Source organism: Trachurus japonicus, chromosome 8 (assembly GCF_045865225.1).
Source record: "Trachurus japonicus isolate A0001 chromosome 8, Traja_1.0".
Lineage (NCBI taxonomy): Eukaryota > Metazoa > Chordata > Actinopteri > Carangiformes > Carangidae > Trachurus > Trachurus japonicus.
In genome coordinates, this window is record NC_140914.1 from 16,653,897 (window position 1) to 16,672,818 (window position 18,922).

An 18,922-nucleotide genomic window follows, 5' to 3' on the forward strand; every position below is an offset into this window, starting at 1 on the left:
GTGAAGATGCTTGACTATCTGTACGCTATAGAACAGGTTACATTGAGCTGCTGCTTAGCTTAGCATAAATAACAGAAAGCCTGGTGTTTTGTAAAGCTAACAATATTCGCCTACTAGCATCTTTAGAGCTAGAGCGCCACTAAGAAATAATTTTTTCTCGCCTGCCAAAGGGTAGTCCAGCACGCGGCACCCCAGTTTTCATGCAAACCTAAGCTAACCAACCACCAATGTTAACTTAATATTTACCAGACAGATAAGAGATATCAATATTCTCTCTTGGTAAGAAAGTGAATAGCCCACTTCCTAAAACATAATCACATTAGTTTCATAAGAATACACAATGGTGTTTTGATTCAACATAGAGACTTTTTTCTTTGATGTTTAATTCATGGCGATTCTGAATAAAGACCCAAAATATATTCTCCAAATGTGGTTTTACCACATAACTTGATAACATTTCTTAACAGTATCAAGGATCCTTATGAAAAGGCTCTTTTTTCAGTGGAATACTACTTGGAGAAAAAAGACCCAACCACATTCAATTAAAATTAACTACAAACATGACACTTTTATTGAACTTTTTTTCCTGAATCAGTTACAGAAACAATAGAGTTAACTGTTTTGTTTTTTTCTCTTTTCTAATCAGGGGAATCAAGTTCTATACATAGGCATGCTGCGTCACTGCACAGTCTCAGCTGTGAAAACCAATATCACCCCTGTCAGCTGCCCCGCTGGAACAGTCTGAGGGCAAGACAAATCAGGCGAGGACAGGCAAGGACATGTCAAACCCAGGGAGGATGGGTGTTCGAACAGGCTGCCCAGGGATGACAAACTTAACATATAGAAGTTTTGTGCAAATTTCACCACAGTTTATTTGATTTCAAACACAGAGACAATATCAGTCGGAAGATTCTCTTTTTTTCCCCTCGAGTCTTCAAACTAATAGAGGAGGTTATTATTAGGTCCAGTGATGTTGGCATGTTGTTCCTGTATTGGACCACTTTCACCTGACGTTAAACTCTTTGCCTCTCAAGAACCAGCTCTGTTTTGTGTTTAAGAAAGCACAGACATTATAAGTGTGTCACCTGATATACACTGAAATGATTGCTGTCACATGACCTTTACATAAATAGAGTTAGTATTCAAAAGTACGTCTGAGAAAGGTCTTACATGTAGAAATGGTGATAAGCATGCACAGATAGGTAGTCGACGAGTGCAAAATCTACGTAATCACATGTTATTCTTTTTTTTTTTTTGTACTCCACATTGAGTGAAAACATCACAAGTATTGAACCCTCCCACCCTCAGCTCCAGAGCTTTGTCCCATTACTGCTGTCCACCCAAAACCCTGAAGACACTTCCTCTTCATGGGCTGCCACTTGTGGTTCCAGGGCCCAGGGCCCGTCTCTGACCAGGGTCGCCCCAAACGGAGATTGCTCGCTTGCCTACTGGCACCATCCTATTTTAGAAGAGCCAGTGAAAAAGACATAAACATACAGCAGCAGTGAAGGGTTGACCCTTAATCTTTTCATAGTCAAGGGATTCTTTAAGACCAGGGGTCACCAGAATAACAACTTATGGGCTGTAAATTAATTTATTCTGGCCTCGTTGCTCTGTTCTACTGTATGGCAGAATACTGTAAGTCACTGTTTACTGCATGGAGTGCCAAGAATTATTCACAGCCAGGGTCAGTTTCCTAAAAAAAAATTGAAAATAAAGATGTTTGTATCCCCGTGACTGTCAGAGCATAGAGTGGACCACTGTTTTGACTGAGAATACTGTGCAGGAGGTACAAACAATATAAGTCCCTCTAAATGACAAATCATATAATTTCCTTGTACATTACTCAAACAAAAAAATAAAAGCATCTAGTGTTGGCAAAACATTTCCAAAATGCTAGTTAAAAAAGAAAGAAAGAAAGACACCAGCAAGAGAAAAATAAAAGCATGATGTAACAACAAGCAAATGTATGAACACAAAGCAAACCAGTTAAAAAAATATCCCCAGATAAAAACAGTTTGCAGTAGTCAGTTCTCCAGTAAGTCATATGACACTGGTGTCTAAACTCAGCCTACAGTTTAAAAAAAAAAAAAGTAAACAAGCAAGCAAAGCTTTACAGCACTACTATGTACACAGCTTCTCCAGAGAGAGCTGGTGTCACGATGAAGGGAACGGGTGTGAAACGGAGACTCCAGTGAAACAAGAGTCCCTCTTGGCACAGGGACTTGAGCTATAGCCGACCACAGAGAGACAGGAGGAGGAGGAGGAGGGAGAGACGCTCCACTAGATAAAGATGACAACCACACACAGCAGCAGCAGCACGGCCGCCTCCCTTACACATCACACACACAAAAAACACATACAGACAGACCAGGGAGCCATTTTCTCACACAGATCAGAGGGAAGTCACAGAGAGATCTCACTGTCACATGGACCCCCCCTCCACCTCCACCTCCACCCTTTTTAGACCGTCTCTCTCTCACTCTCTCCTTCCTCCTCGCTCTTCCCACCCCCTCTGCCCCTCCAGCCGCTCTCTCTCTCCCTTCTCCTCCTCTAACATTTGATCTCCTTCTCTCTACCTTGCACTGTAAATCTGATCTTTCTAAGGCTCTAGGATATCTCCACACACCAGCCGCAGCAGCTCTATATATATATAGTCTGTCACTCACAGTTTGACTACTGTGTCTACATCAGCGTTGCTCCTGCAGATCTGCGCCTCGATGGGAAGTTGTGTGTAGGAATATTTAGCACCAGAAAGCTACCTTTGACTTTGAATTTTTTTTTTTTTTTCCCTACAACTCCCGACACGCATAAAATCACAACACTCAACATACGCACACATAAACACAGACAGAGGAACTAAAGAACGGGAGACCATTTCATTTCCTCGCTCTGTTTCCTGCTGATATAAAGTGACAGTTTCTCCTGGCTGGTTCAAACCGCCAGTGGCCACCGGAGATGTGGGAGAGCAGCACAGCAGTCTGACCTAGTTTCATGAACCACAGCCTTCCCCGTTGATGACTGACGCCCTCCTTGTCCAATCAGAATCCACTCCACTCCGTCGCACGTCTTAACAGCAGTTCATTAGCAGCTTGTAATCCCTCTGCTCAGGTGCTCCAGGCCGCTTTTTGTTGTGTCTGTATCACTGGGAACTTCTTTTCCCACCGCAGTTCAGGGTTTCACAGTTTGTTTTCACGAAGTGTCCATGCAGGTGGGAGGATGAGGCAAAGGTGAGAGGAGTTATGTGTTATATTCACAGCGAAGTGTAGACCAAAGACAGAGATAGCGAAGGAGGAAAAAAAAAAGGCTGGGGAGGAGAGGGGGGGGTAACAGTCTGGAGAGGGATGTTTTTTTTGGAGTGGTCGAGCTGAGATGCAGGAAACACACACACACGCGCACACATACACACTCATATACTTGTACATACACACCCACAGAGGCTGGGTTCTTTTTAAGCGGGCGGTGCTCAAGCTGTACAGTTTGCCCGTGTGCTTTGTCTTCACCTTGGCTGTGGATGGATGGAGGACAGAGCCAAATGTTTCCACCAGAGCGCCGGCATTGTGACGAGCGGCAGAAAAAAGACATCCTGACTGACAGGAAGAGAGATAGAGCAGGGAAAAAGCAAAGAGATTTCACAGTTTTCAGGGATGCTTTACAGTGCTGCAGTCTCAGGGGGAGCAAATCAAATCAAAAGAAGAGGAATACTGCATGTCAATATCTTTAGATCTGTGTCAGTGTGTTTGTTTTGCTACTTGCTGGCCACACTTTGAGTTTTTGAACCCCCGTCTACAGAGATTTGTGTGCACGCGCCCACACTTTAGCTCTGTCCTCCATGTCCTACTCGCTCTCAGTCTCACACACACTCATACATCATAATAGTTAATTGGCACGCAGTCAGTGTTATAGTCTGTACACGCAGTGGAAGAGCCCTGTTGGCATCCATGTTGTAAGTCCAATTCATCCAGTCGGTGCCATCGTCCCAGACGCCTCCCCCCCTCGACCTCTCCATCCTCCTCTTCTCTTCATTTTCTACCACACATCCTCTTTCCAGTTTTCTCCCCTCACCACAGCTGCCTCCCCGTGTAGGTTGGAGGGGCAGAGGGAACCTGTAGAAGGACAATATAAGTTCATAAATGATATGGATAGCATCATATATCCAGCACCTTTACACTCTTGCCAACAATAGCTGCAAGGTTCCCATGCATGCTTGCTTTTTTTTAAATCATGTTTGTCTACAAATCTCTGGGCAAAGACAAAACGCATGACTGCAAGAGCATCATTTGCATCACAATGTACTTTTCAAAATCAAATAATTTGCCTCCATCACTACTACAGTCTCAGTTTGAGTCTCACTCGCCAAAAATCCCTCAGAACGGGATCTTCAGACTTATCAAAGTGCCAGAATCCAAAGGAGAAAAAAGACATAGCGATAAAAAATATGATGTTTTTTATGGTGGTTACTGTAATGTTGTCTGCTCATATTCCTAATAGAAAAATAATTTAATGCTTTTTATTATTTATGGTTAGCATTTTCAAATAAAATCACATGTTTCAGCAGTAATTGGTATGATGTCATATATGGTATTGACCACACCAATTACATAACCTGCCCTGACTCTCACAATCTGTAAACCCAGATTATAATGTTTAATGCTTTCCATTCATCTTAAAGCAGTAGTTAATGGGTGGCAGCTAAGCTTATACATGAGAGCAGTACCATTCCTCTGTCACCTTAGTGTTACACATAAACTCCACTCCTGTACTACCATTTAATTATCTACATTTTCATTTCATTTTCCCCTTGTTTTTTTGTTTTTTATTTAAAAAAATAAATAAATTACGTCCTTTCAAATGGATGCATTAAAAAAACAGTTTGAGTACACTGATAATATTTTATGTAGAGCAGCTTAACAAGAAGTCTGTTTTCCCTTTGTCGGCTTAAATCAACTGCAATATGTAGGAATGACTGCAAATGATCTTTCAGTCAGCAGAGTGTTGCCTCAGCGTTATAACCTCTAATGGCGTGCGTGTGCAGTGCAGTGCTGTGCTGTGCTGTCAAGGGGCCTAATTCATAACACACTGGCTGGGAGGAGGTTCACCTGTGCCAGCCAGAGTGCTGCCCATTCATCGTGCATAATGAAGGGCGTGACGGGCCCGGCAGACAGTCGCATCGCTCAGTGGACAGATAGCATCGTGGTTTATTTACACACACACACACACACACACACACAGGGGCACATGGAGGTTCTCTCACACTCACTCGTACACAAATCAATATCAGATGAATGACCGCCTGTCTGTGACAAGCTCATCCATGCATGCACCCTCAAAATACGATACACTCAGGCCAGGCGCGTGAACAGGGCCGGCCCTAGGATTTTGGTGGCCCCCTAAACAAGATTTTTGTTTGTGGCCCTGCACTCTAAGCGCAAACACCAAATCACTGGTTAAAACTGAATACAGACGTGTTTATGCCCTCTGAGGTTTGAGGCCATTTTCTCAACTTTTACATATTTTCTTAAATTGATCTTTTTAAGATACTTGCAGATGTAACAATACTCAAGTGTTTTATGTCTAAATATTAGAATCTCCGCTGTAAGCACACTGAGGCCAGTTTGTCCTAGAACACTGTATAAAGAAATAATTTAGGCCAAATGCTGGAAATTTGAGGTCTGCTTTTTGAAAAATTTCAAATCCATTGTGAAAACACACCTTCAGTCATGAGAATGAACTGTTTTTTGGTAATATAGAAGTGTAGAAAACAAGTCTAAAATGAAATTTTGTAAGATTGCTTTTTGAGCACAAATGTTGTCATTCTGCAATTCTATTTTCACCAAATGTCTCAAATGTGAGATGAAAGAAGCTGAATATTGACTTCAAATTACATATAAAGCTCATAGCGTGCACGTGCAGACCTCAGGATGTTTAAATGACTTGAATGAACCCCGGTACCTTTCTGATCATGTGGCCCCCCACCTAACGGCTGTGGCCCTAAACAACCGCATAGACTCTAGTGTTTATGCCAGGGGCCGGCCCTGCGTGTGAACGTTCCCCCTTACAAACTGATGCTGCAGTGCACGCACACACTCACACACCTCTCCCTCATTCTTGTGCAATGACGTCATGGTCGAGGACGCACAAATGATTGTGCATGCAGTCTTGTCGGCGTGGTGGTTCGAATGGGAGAGCGGCGTGTAAGCGGCGTGTACCTGTGACTGGGAGGATGTACTCACCGCTCCCCCGTTCAGGATCATGGTCATCTCGGTGGGCTGGTAGACGTTGCTGCGGAAAGGAGCGCTGGGCCTGGCGCCGGTGTTACTGTTGTGTTGCCCGGCGCCGCCACCGCTCCTCAAACCTGGCATGAGAACAGAGTGGCAGACAGAGATTTACTCACTGTGACTCACCACATCGCTCTCGATGAAAGAAGCACTTGCTGTGTAATTCTGTCCTACATACATACGTACATTTCTTCTTCCTGTACTTATTTCTAGCCACACATGCACATTATCTGGTATTCTATTACTCATGTTGGCCTACATTCCTCCTGCGGCTCGTCAGCACATATTACACCTGTCTGCGTTAACGTATTGGATGGCTCTTTACCTGCAGTTAGGGATGTCACAATTACTTGTTTTCACAATTAATTGTGGTATTAAACGCCACAATTAATTGATCGTAAAGATTCCTAAATACCGTCACTTCCCAAATAAGATTATGTTGGAACCATATCGGCTGATGTGCGCAAAAATAAAGGTGAATGCTCAGATACTGGTCCATTTAACTAACCTAACATTGAATCGGTAGGAATTTAAATGTTAGCGTGTCATTTGTATTAAAAAAAACACAAAATAAAACAAAAAATGATTAAAATAAACCTTTAAACATTTGGTATAGATGACAATTTATGACCTGAATATTTCAAACATTTCCCCTGGGGATTAAGAATTGGTCCTATAATAATAGATACTTGAAATATTTTGTGTAAACAATGAGTAATGTAATTATATTTTGACTATATTTGATTTCACACATTCATAGTGTTGTGAAATTAATTAATGCATAATAATCGTGATAATCGTAGTACCGTGGTTATTTCTCTGACAATAATCGTACCAAGAAAATGTGTAATCGTGACATCCCTACCTGCAGTGTTCTCGTCGTTGTATCCGTAGCCCTGGTTCTCCACGAACTGCCTGTGAGAGAGGGGGATGTCTTCATCGAAGCTGGTCTCCCTCATTCGCGTCGAGTTCTGGGAAGTGTCAAAGTAATCTGGGGCAGTGGGTTGCGGCGGGGGTCTCAGGCAGATGTGAGATTCGGGAATGGCATGGAAGATCAGCAGCAGCCAGCCTTGAGCCACTAAGGCGATGGCCAGTGCCGGGTCGTTCCAGTCCGGGGACCTCCCCAGCCAGTCGTTGCCGTACAGGTAGAAGCCCACCCAGGCCACCCACAGCAGCAGCGACAGCAGGCAGGTCACCAGCAGCCAGACGGCGTTGCAGCGCCACTGACGCGTCTTCCCGCACAAGGCCAGGGCGGCGGCAGTCAGCGCAGCTATAAGGAGAGCTAGCACGTAGCTGCAAGCCAACGAGAAGTCCAGAGGCAGGTACTGGCAGGCGGCTCGTCGCTCCCGCAGCACGGTCAGGAGTAGCCACTCTGCGGCGATAATGCCCTGCACAGCGCTCAGCCCCAACGCCAGGCCTGTGAGGGCACAGCCCCCGGGGCTGCGGCGCTCCCGGCCCAGCCTGCGCAGACGGACGCCCTGCACCAGCAAGCAGGAGAAGCAGACGGCGAACAGGAGGCCCCACAGGGCCCGGCGGAGCAGACACAACGACTCGTCCTGCTCGATCAGGTAAGCGAAGCTCAGGCCGAACAAGCCGAGGATGCCAAGGAGCAGCAGGAGGATGGGTCCCACGCCGCTGCGCTTCTCCGCCTCACTGATGTGGCGTAAACGACACACCAGGACTAGGGCTAGCAAGATGGCAGCCAGCGAACCACCAGCGGCCACAGACTCGACGGCTACGCCCCATATGGAGTCCAGGTCACAGAGGAGGGTGTAGGGACGCATGAGGCCCCAGCCGCAGCCTCTCGGGAGAGCCTCGGGGTCCTCGGTGTCCTGACTGCTGGCACCATGAGCAACAGTCAGCAGCAGCAGGAGGAGGACCGGGAGGAACGCCATCTCTGAGAGGACAACAGGACAGAAGTCAGAGAGAGAGAGATGATGAAAAGAGCAAGAGGAAACAGAGGGAGTCAAAGAGATGGAGAGAAAGAAGGGAGAGAAAAAGAGTGAATCATTCTGGTCACAAATGCCTGGAAGCACACAGAGGTGAGTACTCACTACTCAGTCATTCCCACAGCAATCATCCGCCTGTGATTGACAATACAGACTATCTGCCACTGCTGTGTTTGAGAGAGGAAACAAAGGACAGTAGTTCATGTGGGGTGAATGACTGAAGCCTTACCAAACACAAAACACATGTGCGCACACACACAAATCCTGTGCAGCCCATAGTCCTGCTGCCTATTTTTAAACCTTTTTAAAGGCTCCAAGGTTTTCATTTTGTTTCAACACCTTCAACTAAACAACATCCACATGGCAGAAACCCAGAAAAGCCCAGATCAGCGGCCTTCAGTCCATTCACAAAGCGGTGAGGTCACAGCACCTACAGTACAACGCCTCCAAAGAGAGGTTCAGGTGATTTATTTGTCCGGTCTCGTCCAGGGGAACAAGCTGCCGGTGCTCTGTCAGGAAAGCTGCAGCATCATGCATATTTTACTTAAAAAAAACAAAACAAAACAGAGATACAGAGAACGGAACTAGTGTGTACAAGCAGTTTGACTCATTATCGGGCATCTAAGGGCGTCGAGCAAGGCTGGAGAAGATGCATAATACACTGTACACAAATACACAAATACACAGAGCCGCGAGCACAGCAAGTACAAACACTCGTGTAACTTGTGAGAGAAGTGTCCCAGTAAAAAAAGCAACAGCAAGCATACCAAATCAATGCTGTCTGAGTCTACCTTTTTCTTTATTCATCACAACTGTCACACTGCCAAAGACACACACACACACACACACACACACACAAATACTACAGTCTTTCATTCCAGTGAGGTCTTTTCAGAGATGATCAGCGCCGTCGTTTCACCTGACAGGCAGTGTGTTTTATGGGAGGATGATTTGTATTTAAAGCCACCACACACGCACGCACAAACACACACACACCCGAGGCCAGGATACTGTCAACTGTCCCTAAGCTTTCAGAAATTCTTTCCAAGCTGGCTCAGGCATTAGTGTTAGTGTTAAACATTGCACACTCACTGAACACACACACACTTTTCCACCCTCCACTTTGGATTGTTTACTTCATACAACTTCAGTCCCGTTGTAATTTTGGCATTAAAATAAACTCCCAGTGTCCACAAATAGATTGTTTTTACATACCACATACAGGACAGTGGAGATCCCCAGCTTCTTATTCTCTCTCTCTATCTCTCTACTGTATGCCAAGAAGTCAGAAAGAGTTACATGGTCAGGCCATCAGGGGAGAGTGTGAGGTTTAAATACACATCAGCCAGGGCTAGAGGTCACACACAGTCCTTCCAGCATGTAGCTTATTAAATGGGGCAGACAGCAAGAAGGAGACAGGCCCTAGACACTTCATCATGAGGAAAATAAGGACAGAGGTAGGAGGAGGTCAAGTCAATTCTAGCTCTATTGTGCTTTGATGCATCTGACTTCTTTTTTCAATGAAATTATTACAATTAAAAACAATATTACTATAACAATGAATCATATTACAAAATGAACACAGTGTGTAACACCACTAATATGTGAATTTAGTCTCTCTGCTGCTTCATTGGTCTGTTTGTGCATCTGTCAATCAACACTCAACAAGCTCTAAATCCTCACTGTACACAACCCTACCATCAAATGACTAACACAGTAAGCAACTAGCTACAGAACATACTGAAACACTGATCAGCTAGGCACTAAGCAGCGGGATATTTCTTTAAGGGATGGTGGAGACCAAAAACAGAGCTAAAATGAGAGGGAACTGATTGAACTTAATTCAGCACAGATTTAACGATTATTGTGGCACAAAATATCTGTCCATGACTCCATGTGGCTCCTAGCCTGGGTATGCTCATGCTGCTTTGTGCATGATTTTATTCGTTCTGCAAGTCAGCCTGGAAACCATGGACCCAATTTTTCTCTCAACGAGGAAGCCAATCACAGAAAAGGGGAAGGGGCAGCAAGACGATGACGACACACCGAAGCGACTTTGTTGATAGCCTGTCAATCCAACATGGCGGCAGACGCTTTGCCTTTCGATGCAGCGTTAGAAAGTGTTTTAAGCAGTTTAGACCACAACTTTATTTTGAAAAAAGAGCAACGTTGAGCGTTCTTTTCCTCATCGGATTTCTGTCGCTCTTCATACGTCATCGGGTATGATTGATACGATTGGCTATAAGGTATGTACAGACGCATTTGATAGACATTTGTAGCACCCAATAAACAGCTCTGGGCTTTCTTAAACCACGCCTCAAATACGAAAAAATGAACGGGTGGTTACCGGACTGAATCTCGATCTACATTGAGATGAGGTCTGGTGTTAGCCAGCCTATGTGGCTCCAATCTGGCACACAAAAAAGACTGATCGAACACTGAGCTCACATCCAATGAGACGATATGAATTCAAAGACTGGCAACTGTCCAGTGAGAACTGTTGGGTCAAACAATGTAAATATTCCAGTCTAGACGTGTTTGATGAGTTCCTAGAGATAAATTCTGTTGTTGTTTGGTGCCATATATATAACTTTAACTTAACATCCATATGGCTTATAGGTCCATTTTAAATCAAAGCAAGTGGCCTTAATTCATCCCCAAATGTAGACACAGACACTACCCACATGGCTGGCCCATCCATGTATTTACATGCCTGGGATGCGTCTGTCTTCATATCCATTTAAGGCCACAGATTTGTGAAATATGCACACAAGCATCCTTATACACAAATTATATGCGCTTTGTGCATATTCATTTGTTTGGAGCTCTTTCATGTTTCCCCGCAGAGATTATTTACACCCCCAAAAATTCTTCCTCGCACCTCCTCATTACTAAAATTCTTCGCACCCTCATTTCCTGCCATTATTTCAGGCTGTTGTTTCCTGTCATCTCCTTCCCTCCTTGTTACAGCAGCTCACAGCCGCCGGGTATTATTGGTCTAAATTAACATCAATCATTTGCTTACAGAGAGATGAGTCACCGAAAAAACACAGTGCTGGGGCTTACACACGGCCAGCGTCTTACCAAAATGCACACTTGTATAAGTAGCACAAAAACAAACACACGCACATACTGACTGCTAAGCTTACTCCTAACATCATGTTGTTTTTTTCAAAGAGCTCCTGATAACCATGGTTACGCCCCATCCCTAAATGACAGGAATAAAACAAAAGGGAGAGGAGACAAAGAGAGAAAGGCTCACTCATCCTCATCAAGCTGAGCAGATTAACTGTTCCTCCTCTGTCTTTTTGTGCACTTTTCTTTCAGTCGTTCTTTGTCACCTTCTTTGTCATTGTCTGGAGATACAGACCCTGTAACAACCACACAGCAGAGACGAGTAAACACCCTCAAATGGAAACAAGACGAGACCGGAGGTTGTGTCCTATACACACTAGTGACTTTGCCACTCACTCACTCACTCACCCAGTCACTCCCTCTTGCACAGATGGTTGCCCTGGCTGCTTTTTGAGTGTGACTTGGCAGGCTGGTAAGCTGAAAGCTGAGGGATGCACACAGAGGGCTGCCAGTGGCCACGCGTGATCACATGCACGCAGTCAGTCAGCCAGACGTGCATGTGCAAAAATCACAAATGCTTGTGCGGTTCTCGTGGCGGTGGGCGATATATGACGATATTAAATCATGAAGGATTAGAGCGTGTAGACGATCTGCCAAAGTGCAGAGATCGTAGGATCGTCTGGGGCACCTTTTATGTTGCAAGAGTGCATTTTATCAGAGTATGTTTACTTGCACATGTTGGCAAAACTGCAACTATTTAAATGGGCTCTATGCACAGCTCCACTACTTCCTGAATTTCTGAAAGGCAGCTCCCAAACTGATTAATCCAGGTGTGTCTGACCAATGTGACTACTCAGACACACCTGGATTAATCAGTTTGTCTAATAATGTAAGACAGGAAATAAAGGAGCGGCCTTAAGTTCAGGAAGTAGTGGAGCTGTGCATAGAGCCCATTAAAATCTGTTTAGAAAGGCTCTTTGACCTAAATTGTCTGTTTTTCAATTTTAGATTTAAGATCGTGATAAAATCGAGATCGTTATTTTATTTTTCAAAAACCGTGATATGATATTTTTGCCATATCGCCCACCCCTAGGTTCTCGTCGTTCTGCACGACGCACAGAACACAGTGCACAGCACACACATCTACAGCACACATGTCACATGCTGGAGTCCTTTTCCCTGCCTCTCCATAATGAGTCATGTGAAAAGAGAGAGAAAGAGCCCCTGGCCTTCCGCTTTGTGCAGCACAGAGGATGCTGCCGCTGCCGCTGCCGCTGCCTTACCCTCCCTACACCTCCCCACCCTTCCATATCGCTATAGACATGTTTCCCTCTCTGTCACTCCTCCTGTGTGCAGCCATTTCTGTCCTCTCTCCTCCATAATAATAAAAACCCTCTATTCTGTTTTCAGATTTCAATGCCACCTCTCCTCCGGAGCAGCCGGAGCGGTCTCATCTCTCTGCTACATTTGAAGATGTGCTGTGAAAGATGAGCCCTACACACACACACAAACCTCCTCTCCCTGCATTTTCTGCCTTTTGTCACCCCCCACTGTCTAATCCCAAACACACCCCTTTCTCCTTCCATTTTGCCTTCTCCTTCCTCCTTTCTTGCACCCCCTTCCTTCTCTCTCACCTCTTCCCAATCCCCCCCCCCTTGCCTTTATTCTCGCTGTGTATCTTATGTAACTGGGGGAGGGATCCAGCTTCTGCCAGTTCTGCTGAATGGCTTCTGTTTCTCCGGCATCATCTTCCTCAGTGCCAAGCAGCCTGCTGGCACTCAAGAGGTCCATCTTAGTTTTGCATTCTACATGTATCCAAGTCCTGCAGCACGTGTCACTCTCACACACACATGCACAGACTGACTGGAATGACTGCCCATGTGTGATGATGGCTCTATTTGCTATGTATTACTTTTACTTGCGTGCAGTTTGGTGACATGGATGATGCATGTGTGTGTGTGTGTATCTGTAAAAGCACCACATTCTCACACAAACCTGAACGTGGCAAGTATGCAGCATGCATTCCTTATGGCGCTGCTGTTAACACAACAGGAACACAGGCGTGAGAGTGCAAATGTGCAGCACTGCAGTCATTCAAATCTGCTCCAGGCTGGATAGTCAGAGATCTGTACAATTACAACCTCCTACACTTATTAGACGTATCACACGAGCAGATGCTGTCTAATTACTGTGGTGATAATTGGGAGGATTATTGCATTTTTGATGACTGGCTTCGGTTCGCACTTTTTTTTTTTTTCTCATACTATTTGATTCAGAGGGATGCCAACGGAAGTGTGTGTGTGTGTGTGTGCGTGTGCATGACTGAGAGTCTGCATGAGATTCTAGATATATGGCTGGAAACACGTTGATCCAGCTGTTGAGGTGAGCAGGTCATTTCTGCCGTGGCATCTGCTTTCTGCTTTCACCATTTGTGAGTCCGGTCTTATCCACTGTCTTCTCTAATACTAACAGACCTTTCCTACTCTGACAGTGCATACATTTACATCTTACATCAGTAGCCGGGCTTACGTAACACCTTCAGTCATAAATTAACCCTGTCTGTCTAATAGTACTAATCTAATCTCTCACTGTATGATATTTACCTTGGATTAAAAGCACTTTTGTACTTCAAAATAAGCTTTTATGAAGGATAGCTAAGTTGGTCATTGGTCTTTTAAGCTTTCCTTTTTTTAATATAGGACTTTTATAACATCTGACTTAAGCTCTTCCAGGGAGAATAGTTTAATAATAGCTTATAATAGCTTGCCTACTTATTTTGGTCTAAAACAGCATTTACAGGTCCAATAAAGGTACCCGTCTTACCTGAGGTTACACATACAAGAGTCTTTTTTTTCTTTTCTAATTTAAGTTTTCTTTGACCTGCTGACCATATTATGATTCATCCAAAAATCATAAGTATGTTAGGGTGAGACGGATGGATCACCTGAGAAAAGAAATGGGGTGTTTTAAATGTAACTATGTGGACATATACTCTTATCCAGAACAGGTAGGATATCTTTTTCTCACTGAAGTGCACTGACACGATACTTGGTTGCTGGAAATCCTGAACTTGTGACTTTCCACAGATAACCTTACAGATGGTGCATTTAGCTAGAGTCAGACACCTCCTCCGCAGAAAGGCACAGGATCTTGGCCAATATACATGAGAGTCTGCGTTTTGAGAAAGACAAACTCGACTTCACAGCTACTCACACACAAAATTAACTTTCAATACATTCTGTGCATTCATTTTTACTCAGTCAGTTGCAGCTAAAGTATCAAGGGAGGTTCTGTTTTCACCTGTGGTTGTTTATTTGTCAGTTTGGTGGAGGAGGGATGAGGGATGGACCATGAAAGAACTGATGCAGTTTTGGTAGATTCAGATTGTTAGTCAGATGGGTTCAGCTGTCACACAGATATGTTGGAGCTCAGTACTGAAACTTTAAATAAAACAACCAAGAAGTGCACTTTGTCACCAATCTCAACTCATCTCTAACCCTCCAGAGTCATGCCAGCAATGCTTCGCAGACACAGATAAAAAAAGATGGGAATAAGAGGGGATGAAGAAGAGGAATGAGGGGGCGTGGGGGGACTAGACGTCATAGTCTCTGACGTTTGGATGTGCTAAATTATTGAAAAGGAGGTTTTAGGGGAAAAAAGGACTCACAGACACAGAAAGAGGGAGCAGGCAGGTTGGAGAGGATCAAAGGAGTAGCTATATATTCAACTGGCTCAATGAAAGAGGAGTGGTCCATTCACTGCATCGGCCTCCTGGGTGTCATCATGGAAAAAAAATTGACAGTGGAAGTATTTTCCCCAGCCTCTTCACAGACATCCCTGGTCGTCCTAATTAGGCCTCATTACCATGTGACTAGGCTCACAGCAAGACCATATGCTAATTGACTTGGCAATTAACGGTGCCAATGTTTAATCTCACCCCACACACACACACACACACACACACACACACCTACACACACCTCTCCCTGTACTGCCTTTTATTCTTACATCAACTACTGATGAGCTGATCAGTCAGATGTCAAGGCATCCAGAGCCCCCAAATCTGCAACCTGAAACACAGTGAGACACAAACCGCCGCCAATGTCATGTGTTCTGATTCCAGTGATATCAATAAAGCAAAGTGACGGGATGAAAAGGGGTTAGGGTGTGTGTGTTTGGTGGGGGGGGTGGGGGGTGGGGGGTGGGGGGGTGATCACAGGAGCACACAGAGATCAGATTTGGTTAAGAGAATGTGATAGTGATCAGAGGAGCGAGAGAAACAAGGAACAGCCGGATGTGCGCAGGAAGAATTGGAGCGAGCCTTGTGCCCGGAGCATGTATGTGTGTGTGTGTGTGTGTATGTGTGTATATCTGAGTATGTGCGTGTGTGTGTGTGTTTGTGTATGACGGGGGAGGAGGGGTGGGCACATGAACACAAATGCACACATGAAAGAAGAGGCAGAGAAGTTCCAGTCGATGTGAGATCAGAGCTCCGTCCAGCTCATAGTCTCAGCTGTGTCATGTGTATATAAACAGGCCGCACACACAAACACACACACACACACACACACACACACACACACATACACAAACAATCATCTAAACGCAGTACATATGGCATCAGCCCCGAGGAGATACTGTAGCATCCTCTGTTCCCCAGAGGCAGCTAACTAACTCATGAAAGTGCAGCCTGAGAATAAACAGCTCCACTCTGCTGAATATTGATTAATGATGGAAAACAGAAGAGTCCAAAACAGACCCGGGAGCTTTCAGAGTACACAAATACTGCACTGACAATGGCTCAAGGCTCGTGTGTCATTTATCTATTGACCAATCCATACATTGACATTGACAACAATTTACATACTAACTTGCTTTGTCTCAGTCAACCCAAGTGGGGCATTTAGTAAGTGCAATTTCTTGCCGAGTTAGACGACAACCGCCCGCCCGCCCACGGCCCCCTGCTGCTGATCTACGAGGCCGGTGTGGGAGGGACACGTCTACAACTACAGGGGGACACCCTTGGCTTTAGCTGACCTAAGGAGCACTTCAATGCAAACACACATTTGGAGAATGCTCTTTTTTCATGTCTTTTTTTTCCAGCAACACACACCCCCCTCTCCTCTTTTCCTCTTAACAATACAGGCCACATGGGAGGGTCCCCAGGGGTTCCAGAAGAGTGTTTGTTTGGGGCAGCAGCAGTAAGACCATTGTTATTGAGTGTGTGTGTGTGTGTGTGTGTGTGTGTGTGTGGTGGGGATCCAAAAATAGAGAATGACATCTAACCTCTGGAGTAAAGAATGAATTCAGAGTGATTGACACTCCTAAAATATCCCAATGAGCTGTGGGATGAAAATGGAGGCGCAGCTACAAATAAAGGAGACCTTTTCATCCTCGTGAGAGAAAAAAAAGAAAAGTGCTACAGCCAATCAGTCGTTAAATGTCACACAGACCAAAGTCCTCCATTGGTTTTAGCTTAGCTATAACGTGGGTTTGTCAAATGCAGCCTGAGGTCATGGTCATGTGTGTGTACTTGTATAGCTATACTTGTGAGGACCAGTTTGAGTTTTAAACCATCAGAGTGAGGACATTTTGGGGACAATGAGGACCCTTGGCCGGTTCTCACTTTCTCAGACCCCTTCCAAGGGCTGTTTGAGGGTTAAGTTTTTATAATAACTATAGGTTATTATAATTAGGTTTAAGTTAGGTTCAGAGTAGCTAATGGTTAAGGTCAGGCATTTGTTTTGGATGGTTAAGGTTAGGGTGAGGGACTAGGGAATACATTATGTCAATGAGTGTCCTCACAAAGATAGCCATAAAAACATATATGTGTGTGTGTGTGTGTGTGTGTGTGTGTGTGTGTGTGTGTGTAACGCTGAGCGTAAACGTACATTTCTGGAACATGTCTACAACCCCGCGTGTGTGTGTGTGTGTGTGTGTGCGCACCCCCCCGGTATTCCGCCTCACACACACACACACACCTATGCATTTGGTGCATCGGCATCGCCTTTCTCCCAGAGCTGTCAGTGATGCAACTTCCACCTCAGTGGTGATAAGCCGCCCCCCCCATTCCCCCTATCTCCCCCCCGTGAACCAGCCACACATTACAATACAACACAAACCGAGGGATGCATTCACTTTCACACCTCCATTCACTCCCCGAAAATGCATCACGCACACACACATGCGTCCGCACGGCTGCCTGTCACACTCCCCTGCCCCCCTCCACCCGTTCTTATCAATCAATATCCTGTGCGGCACGTACAACCTACCTTTATCGATGTAAACTAATCCGATCGAGAACGAAGGCAGATGCACAGTAGTCAGGTATGATGGGAGAAGGAATTACAAAAAAATGTCACATTTCGGAAAGAGCCTGGCTCGCCGTGTTTGCGTATTCGCTCTCCATCCACATGGAGCTGTAGTGTAGGCTACGCGATCAGACCAGATGATTCCTCCTGCTCCAGGTTTCAGACCGGAGGAGCCCGCGGTCCCTTAGCCCGTGTCCGCTGTCCTCAGAGGCGGCGGAACCAGCATGAATCCCCGGTCCCGACAGTCCAGAGCAGGAGAAGAGGTGTTGGGATTAAAACGTGGAACAGATTCTTTATCGTTTTCCCCCTAAATCCTTTGTTCGGCGGTGCGCATCTTTGACTTTCAATGCACCAAGGAGAGAGTAATCATCACAAAAAAACAAAAAAAACCACGTAAAAACACCACACAGTTGGCCGAAATCCTGTGATGTGCACAAACGTTGCTTCCTTCTCCTGCTACTGAGCTGTTTCTGCCACTGGACGGCCGCGTTGACGGCGCTCACTCACTGCTCCCCGCCGCACATATCCCGACTGAATGCATCACCAAAACTGCGCTCCGCATAACGTGCGTAATGGTAATCCCTCTCAGCGCACACACACACAAACACACACACACGCAGGCAGGCAGGCAGGCACACACACAGAGAGAGAGAAAGTGACAGCTCTCCAGCTCCAGAGCCGCCACAGTCCCCGCTGACTCCTTTCTGTCCTCTCTCCTCTAGCTAGAACTCTTTTACTCCCCGATAAATTAATTGGTGCCTGACAGGGAGGGGGGGGGGCACCTTATTAAATCCTGTTAGACGCAGGTTACAGCAGCTCCCTCTTACACACACACACACGCACGCGCCAACACACTCCTGTCTGGCTCGATGTCACTGTCCTAGACTGTACACACACACACAATGTGCACTCGTGAAATGCTGCTCCCTCTTAATCCCAGCTGATTTTTCACTCGTTCACTGCGCTAAATCATAGAAAAATAAATGCCAATACCTCGTCATGTTAAACTATTGAAACTCAAATATCCGGCTCCACCTTTCAAAATAAAATGCTTATAGGCTCTATAGTAAACTGAACCATCTCACTCACACCACGTCTTTGTGAAGAAATGTGCTTTCCAAAATGATAAATTGAATAAATGAAATTGTAAATCTACCATTGTATTGCAGTTTACGACAATTATAGGTCTGTAGGGCAAGTTTAACACGTTACAATTTCACTCACTCACTCGGATTGCAGCGAGCTACCATGTAGGCTTACCTCTGTACTATCACAATCATTTTATGCATTATTATATTGAGCAATGTTA

General features: G+C 45.1%; 1 protein-coding gene across 3 annotated transcripts; it reads right to left on the reverse strand.

Moving 5' to 3' along the window:
- Positions 1-542: 542 nt before the first annotated feature.
- gprc5ba (G protein-coupled receptor, class C, group 5, member Ba) lies at positions 543-18,627 on the reverse strand. 3 transcript variants are annotated; one of them, XM_085784272.1, is made up of 5 exons: positions 17,575-18,491; positions 11,377-11,435; positions 7,144-8,175; positions 6,210-6,355; positions 543-4,106 (listed from the first exon to the last, which is right to left on the reverse strand). In XM_085784272.1, the coding sequence occupies exons 3-5, from the start codon at positions 8,171-8,173 to the stop codon at positions 4,062-4,064; spliced, it is 1,221 nt and encodes a 406-aa protein (XP_085640398.1). In that variant the 5' UTR covers positions 8,174-8,175; positions 11,377-11,435; positions 17,575-18,491; the 3' UTR covers positions 543-4,061. The 3 variants fall into 3 exon arrangements, with proteins under 3 accessions (XP_085640398.1, XP_085640399.1, XP_085640397.1); XM_085784273.1 differs by lacking the exon at positions 11,377-11,435 and having other exon boundaries at positions 6,234-6,355; positions 17,575-18,627; XM_085784271.1 differs by lacking the exon at positions 11,377-11,435 and having other exon boundaries at positions 17,575-18,467.
- Positions 18,628-18,922: the final 295 nt, after the last annotated feature.

Excerpts from the sequence above, each read along its gene's own strand:
- gprc5ba (XM_085784272.1), bottom strand. The coding sequence starts at position 8,173 with ATGGCGTTCCTCCCGGTCCTCCTCCTGCTGCTGCTGACTGTTGCTCAT. Across the intron at positions 6,356-7,143 it reads CAACGACGAGAACACTGCAG|GTTTGAGGAGCGGTGGCGGC; the intron begins GTAGGGATGTCA and ends TTCTCATGCCAG. Across the intron at positions 4,107-6,209 it reads GTACATCCTCCCAGTCACAG|GTTCCCTCTGCCCCTCCAAC; the intron begins GTACACGCCGCT and ends GTCCTTCTACAG.